Source organism: Austrofundulus limnaeus, unplaced genomic scaffold (assembly GCF_001266775.1).
Source record: "Austrofundulus limnaeus strain Quisiro unplaced genomic scaffold, Austrofundulus_limnaeus-1.0 Scaffold358, whole genome shotgun sequence".
Classification (NCBI taxonomy): Eukaryota; Metazoa; Chordata; class Actinopteri; order Cyprinodontiformes; family Rivulidae; genus Austrofundulus; species Austrofundulus limnaeus.
In genome coordinates, this window is record NW_013952760.1 from 560,347 (window position 1) to 567,159 (window position 6,813).

General features: G+C 43.1%; 3 protein-coding genes across 4 annotated transcripts in view; 1 reads left to right on the forward strand and 2 right to left on the reverse strand.

Moving 5' to 3' along the window:
* Window positions 1–1,481, reverse strand: part of LOC106528107 (synaptogyrin-1) — a 10,020-nt gene extending 8,539 nt beyond the window's left edge. The window contains exon 1 of one of the 2 annotated variants that reach the window (XM_014023187.1): window positions 1,165–1,481. In XM_014023187.1, the coding sequence (XP_013878641.1) occupies window positions 1,165–1,266 (102 nt within the window). In that variant the 5' untranslated portion in view covers window positions 1,267–1,481. The remainder of the gene's footprint in view (window positions 1–1,164) is intronic. The other variant, XM_014023188.1, reaches the window with a different exon arrangement.
* Window positions 1,482–3,730: 2,249 nt separating this feature from the next.
* On the forward strand, window positions 3,731–6,516 carry LOC106528102 (E3 ubiquitin-protein ligase TRIM21-like). Its single transcript, XM_014023179.1, has 2 exons — window positions 3,731–3,770; window positions 4,304–6,516. Exon 2 carries the CDS (start codon window positions 4,313–4,315, stop codon window positions 5,921–5,923), a length of 1,611 nt encoding a protein of 536 aa, XP_013878633.1. The 5' UTR covers window positions 3,731–3,770; window positions 4,304–4,312; the 3' UTR covers window positions 5,924–6,516.
* The window catches only part of LOC106528104 (aquaporin-1), a 16,023-nt gene continuing 15,564 nt past the window's right edge, over window positions 6,355–6,813 (reverse strand). The window contains exon 5 of the mRNA XM_014023181.1: window positions 6,355–6,659. Coding sequence (XP_013878635.1) covers window positions 6,495–6,659 — 165 coding nt within the window. The 3' untranslated portion in view covers window positions 6,355–6,494. The remainder of the gene's footprint in view (window positions 6,660–6,813) is intronic.

The window sequence follows — 6,813 nt, forward strand, 5'->3', positions numbered from 1 at the left end:
GTAAGATACTTGTACTTTTACTGAAGTATCACTTTGTGGTACTTTAAACAACACTGTTTGTGTATCTAGTTTTGTATTTTTTTTTTTTGTCTGTTTTTATGCTGCTGTCTTGGCCCGGTCACTCTTGGAAAGGGGTTTTTAATCTCAACAAGTTATTTTCTGGATAAATAAAGGATAAGATGAAGATGAAGGTGGTCAGATTTACTGACAAACGGGTCAAGGTTAGAACTCAGAACCTGCTTCTTCTTCTTCTGTTGTATTTCCAGCAGGATGATGTGATGAAAAACTTTCATTTTTATTACCAAACTTATCAACTTCCAGCTAACTTCTAGATAATTTGTTTGTTTGTTTGTTTGTTTGTTTGTTGGACCCGATCAGAACCATCTTGGAGTCCAATCAGAGCAGCTGCAGTGAAACGAGCTTTTGTTCTGGTGAATGTGCAGCTGAGCCTCAGGAATGTTCCAGCAGATCTCATGACCCGATCACACTCACACAGCTCCTGAGCAAACCAGAACCAGAACCAGACCCAGACTCAGACCCAGAACTGGGTCACACTCACACACAAGTCACACAAACCGTCCCTCRTCCATCCAGCCTGAAGAACACCACGACTACAACTTCAACCTGAAAAAGTGCTGAGTCAGCTCCAGCTCAGACTGTGAGGCTTTGGACCCGACCCTGAAACAGTGACCTGGATCTTCACACCTGTAGGGGGTCTAAGGGGATCATGGCAGTCTGACTGTCCAGTCCTGTGGGTTCTGTGGTTCTGGAGAAGGCTTGTGGTTCCTGAGACTTCCTGTGGGGGTGCYGGGGTCACTTCTAAAGATCCGGTCCCTGTAGAACCAAAGAAAGCTCTGTGGAGCTCGTTTCCAGGGCAGACTGGACTCCATCAGGTCCACTCCTGGTCTCTGATCCAGTTTGTGGTCTGGTTTGGGTCAGGGTCTCTGCTTTTTTGCAGGTGATGTGGTTCTGTGGTCTGGGTCGGTCCAGAGAGGGGACCAGAGTCATGATGTCAGGTTTTTCAGGCACCGGGAGGAGAGCCCAGGGCTGACCCAGATTCTGAAGGGTCTGGGTCTCCCTCCTGGACCTCCCGGCTCAATGACTGGACTTTGAACAGGACAAAGATGCTCTRAGAACAAGTGAGGTCATCATGATCAGACTCACCCAGCAGCAGATCCTCAGCACGGTCTGAGGCTGCCTGATGAAGGTCAGAGGGTCGAAGGAGCCGCCGGCCTTCCCCGCCCCGTACGCCTGGAACCCGTCCATCCTGACCCGCTGACCCCAGACCAGCTCCTCCTCCTTTTCAGCTTCCTCCACTTCACACCGGTCACTTCTGACACTCTGGTCCCAGTGGGTCCAGCTGAGTCCGGTTAGTGGCTCTGTGTCTCTTCTTCTTCCTGTCTTCTCTGCTTGAATAAACTGTTCTGTAATCTGCACTAATCCTCCTCATCCTCACTCACAGGCCTCCAGCTTTTACCTCCCTCAGCTTTGTCTCACAGGCCGCGGACCGCTCCCTGCCAGAGGGTCAGCAGAGACAAGTTGGTCGTCCAATCAGAGTGGAGGGGGCGGAGTCATATGAAGAAGGTCTTGAGCGTGTGGTGAGACTGATGTTCTCATGAATGTTCAGTTGAGGGAACAATGCCTGTGGCTKCTATGGCAGGCTGCTTTACCATATAATCAAATCACACTGTCTTTATGTGCTCTTTAAGTTACAAACTGCAGAATACAGAAAATAAATATGAAGAAGGAAGAATAAAGTCATTCAAAGCTCTCTGAACATTTCCTAAACTTGTGTCAGACGGATGAAATATAATTCAGTCTGAACGAGTAAGCCCTCGCTGCAGCAAACAGTAAGGGGCGGGGTCATGCCCGAGGCCTGAGCCATACCATATATGGAAGTAGCTCCTTACACTCCGGAAATGAAGGGGGCGCTACATCCATGATCACTTACATACGCGTTAACATAGATGGACTTTTTTGTCGTATTTTTATTTTATACTCCAGAAATAGAAGAACAGTCAATCTTTTTATTTTTGTCAAAATGAAAGTTTGACTCTGTTGTCATGGCAACTCGACATCGACTTCAAGTTCCTCCTCTCGTGGACCGGTTGGAGAACGGCTTCATGTGTTAAAAGCACCAGAAGCTCCAGAAAAACAGTTTTAATCATCAGTGATCAGCTGACAGCTGGTAAAGAAATACAAATCCAGTTAGCAAACATTTGTTGTGCTAATGGTTAGCTAGTCATTCAGGTCATTTTGATGTTATGAACGGGATGCTAAAAATAGAGACATAACCATCCAAGATGTTAAATTTGGTGTTTTTATTAATGAACATAACATTGACCATGATATAAATAATGTTCTAATATTAGTCAAACATCACATACAAATGTTGTTTCTTTAAAACCATTCCTAGTTTTGTACAGTGGAAGAATGAGTTAATGTTGTTCGATGAATCGTTGTGTTTTGTAAAATCAAAAAAGGCTTTAAAGCTGACTTCTTTTTTGAAAACATTCATACTTTATATGACCATGTACGGTGATTATCTTTTTGATGGTGCACCATCAAAGTTTTTTGTTTTATTTTGGATCATTTGTTTTGATTAAGATTTTTGCTTTTTGTTATTATCTGCTTAGTTTTGATAGTTATTGTTTATATTTTCTTTTTTTGTATTTTGTGAATACATAATGTAAACGTTATGGTACCTTTTTGAAGTTGACTGTAAATCAATAAAAAAATTTAAAGTTATACATGTCATGAAACAACATGTTGTACATCATGTTTCATCAGACATAGCTACAGAATTTGTTTTAAATAAATTAGCTACACTGGCTAGTTTATAAAAAATACAGTCAAAAAATAAAAAAGTAGTTAGTGTTCTTTTATTTACAGGGAGCCTCTTGTTATTAAAATGTATTTGTTTCATATGAAATGGTCTGACCTACAGTGTTAAATGTTTTAAAAAATAAACAATGGACCATTTCCCCATTTTTGGAGAATGAAATGAAAACAATATATTTATATTAACGTTAGATTTACTTTTCAGATTTGCTTTCAACACTGTTCAAGATTTTTCTAATAAATATTTTCCTTAGAAAAAATAATGCAATCCTTTTGTTTTTATTTTTCAATGTTTTTCTAAACAATATTCAGATAATATTGTGTTGAAAATAAGGAATAACCGATAGTTTAGTTGAAAATTTGTTGCTTCATAGATTTTAACGGACCGGTTCTGACTGTAATAAAACGGACTCTTATTTTGAAATATCGAGTTGCTAATACCGGAAGTACCACTAACGATCTCTGTTAGCCAAATGAAGATAAGTGCTGGTGTTTTGTGGAAGATGAATAAAACAGAAGTAACTCCCGGTGGACTGGTGGGCATGTGGATTTATTCACCTGGCAGACACAACAACAATCTATAAAGATCAATAAAAATAAAAAAATAAAAAAGAACAATCCGCTGCTAGTAAAGGAAACAGCGCCCCCTACAGTTCCGTATTGCAATGGCGCCATTTCCATATATGGTGTGGCTCGGGCCTCGGCACGACCCCGCCCCTTACTGTTAGCTGCAGCGAGGTGCAGTTGGTCTGACCTGCAGCAGGAGGAGCCAAACTGAACAAAGAAGTTGTAAAGTCACATTTAGGAAACAAAAGTGAAAGTGTTTGTGTGTCGGAGCAGAGCTGCAGCTGAAACAAACATTAATAAATTTCCCTCTGGGATCAATAAAGTATTTTTGAATTTGAATTGAACATCTGATTCTGATCCAGGTGAGTTCAGGTGATTTCAGTTTCTACAGGCAGCTTTAACAAAACTCAGAGCTTCGATTAAACAGGAAGTAAAACAGGAAGCTCCTCTTTTCTCTGACTTCTGAACCTGTTGTAGAAATATGTTGTTCAAAATACTGGTTTTCTTCTTAAAACTTTATTCTCAATCTTCTGACTCCAGTCAGGTTCACAGTACAACACTCGGCTAAAAACAAAACAAAAAGCACAGCTGCCCTGCTCTAAACAGAGACTCCAACACACTAACAACTTCTTTCTACTATAATAATGAATTCAGGTTATAATGTTCATCTCTTCCTGGTTACATCCCTGGAGGTGTTCCCTTTTATGTCAGACATCAGAACGTAACTCAGTTTTTTTAGACTAAAGAAAGAACACATGATAAGACACACCSACTCTTTGTCTGCTTTAACTTAAAGGCTGAAATGATCAGAAAGTATAAAATACAAAACTGCATCTAATATTCAGTTAATCCGTTACAAAATTTCCTTCACTGTTGTTGATTCTTTGAYCCTCAGAGTTCAGACATGTCTGCTGGCAGGAACCAGAGGTCTGAGGATCAGTTCCGGTGCTCCATCTGTCTGGACCTGTTCACTGATCCGGTCAGCACACCATGTGGACACAACTTCTGTAAAACCTGCATCAGTCAACACTGGAGCAGCAGCAGCAGCTGCCAGTGTCCCGTCTGTAAGAAGATGTTCCAGACCAGACCTCTGCTGGAAGTCAACACGTTACTGAGAGAGCTGGTTGATCAGTTCAGACATGAAGCTCAACAAGCTGCAGAACCAGGAGAAGTTCCCTGTGACGTCTGCACTGGAACCAAACCGAAGGCCCTGAAGTCCTGCCTGGTGTGTCTGCTCTCCTACTGTCAGACTCACCTGGAGCCTCATCTGACAGCTCCACGTCTGAAAAGACATCAGCTGCTGGATCCTGTGGAGAACCTGGAGGACAGGATGTGTTTGAAGCACGATAATCCTCTGGTTCTGTTCTGTAAGACCGACCAGACCTGTGTCTGCATGCTCTGCTCTGTTCTGGACCACAAGACTCATGAGTTTGTTCCTCTGACAGAAGAATATGAAGGAAAGAAGGCAGAGCTGAGGAACACAGAGGCTGAAGTTCAGCAGATGATCCACAACAGACAGCTGAAGATCCAGGAAATCAAAGAGTCTCTGCAGATCAGTGAAGCTGCTGCAGACAGAGAGAAAGCAGAAGGTCTTCAGGTCTTCACTGATCTGATGGACTCTGTTGAGAGGAACAAGAAGAGCTTCATGAAGGAGGTGGAAGACAAACAGAAAACTACAGAGAAACAGGCTGAAGACTTCATCAAAGATCTGGAACAGGAGATCTCTGAGCTCATGAAGAGGAGCTCTGAGCTCAAGCAGCTCTCACACTCTGAAGACCACCTCCACCTCCTCCAGAACTTCAGCTCCCTGAAAGCTGCTCCACCCACCAAGAACTGGACCAAGGTCAGAGTCCATCCTCCATCATATGAGGGSACTGTGGTGAGAGCTGTGGCTCAGCTGGAGGAGGARCTCAGGAACAAGATGAAGATGTTTGAGGCTGAGCTGAAGAGGGTCCAGAAGTTTGAGGTGGATCTGACTCTGGATCCTGAAACTGCTAATCCTTACCTCAACCTGTCTGATGATGGAAAACAAGTTCACTGTGGAGATGTGAAGAAGCAGCTTCCAGACAACCCAGAGAGATTTTCTTATGTTGTTTCTGTTTTAGGGTCTCAGAGTTTCTCTTCAGGCAGATTTTACTTTCAGGTTCAGGTTAAAGGAAAAACTGACTGGACTGTAGGAGTGGTCAGGAAGTCCATCAACAGGAAGGGAATAATCACTTTGAGTCCTCAAAATGGTTTCTGGATGGTTAGGTTGAGAAATGGAAATCAGTACAAAGCTGCTGCTGGTCCTGATGTCCCTCTCAGTCTTCAGTCTGGTCCTGAGAAGGTGGGGGTGTTTGTGGATTATCAGAAGGGTCTGGTCTCCTTTTATGATGTTGATGCTGCAGCTCTGATCTACTCCTTCACTGGCTGCTGCTTCACTGAACCACTCTGCCCGTACTTTAATCCCTGTCTTAATTATGGATGTAAAAACTCAGCTCCTCTGATCATCTGTCCTGTCAATCAATCAGCCTGATGTTTCTTCAGAAGTCAACAGTTCAGCTGGATTTATTTATTTTTATCCAAATTTATTTGATTTGTTTTGATCGCAAACACAAAATAAAGTAAAGTTTTTTGTTGAATTTCAGTTGTCAGTTTCTCTTTTGGGGCTCTGGAGTGAACTTTCTGTGGAACCACAACCAGGTTCTGGACCAACATAAAACCATCAGTAATAAATAAAGTGGAAAAGGCTGCCCTCCAGTGGCCACAGTCAATAACCACTTCATCTCTACATGAACCTGACTGATGACATCATCAGGGCAGGAGGTCAAAGGTCTGAATTATTTGTTGCTCTGGGCTTTTATTTTGTAGTTTCCTGTCAGTGATGAGTTCAGGAACATACTGACTGTGATAACCCAAAAACATCAGAACCACAGTGTTGTAGTGTGGAACGGCAGAGGCCATGGATAAAGACAGCAGGAGACGGATTTTATTGATCAGAATCAGTTTGAAACATTTCATACAAACTGCGACTCTGTTGCTCAGGTGTTTTATAGCTATAGATACCATGATGACATCACAGGCTTTTTTTTGGGTCAGGTGAAGCGCTACGGCAGCGGTGACAGAGCCTCCTCCTGCTGCTTGTCTGTCAGTTGATAAAGCTGCTTTAGCTCCGCCCACCAGTCTTTGGGACAACGCCAGCGCGGCTGCAGCAACAGGTCATTCAGGAGTGCAGCAAGACACGCCCCCAGAGCAGGCCCCGCCCAGAACACCTGCAGAGAAGGCAACCAATCAGAGCTCAGTTTGAGTGTGTGTGTGTGGCCATGTTTTGCTACTTGGGGAAGATTTTTCAGGAAAATGCATCCTCGTGGGGACCAAATGCTCGACATTAGAGGCTGATTTTGGGTGTGTGTGTGTGTGTGTGGG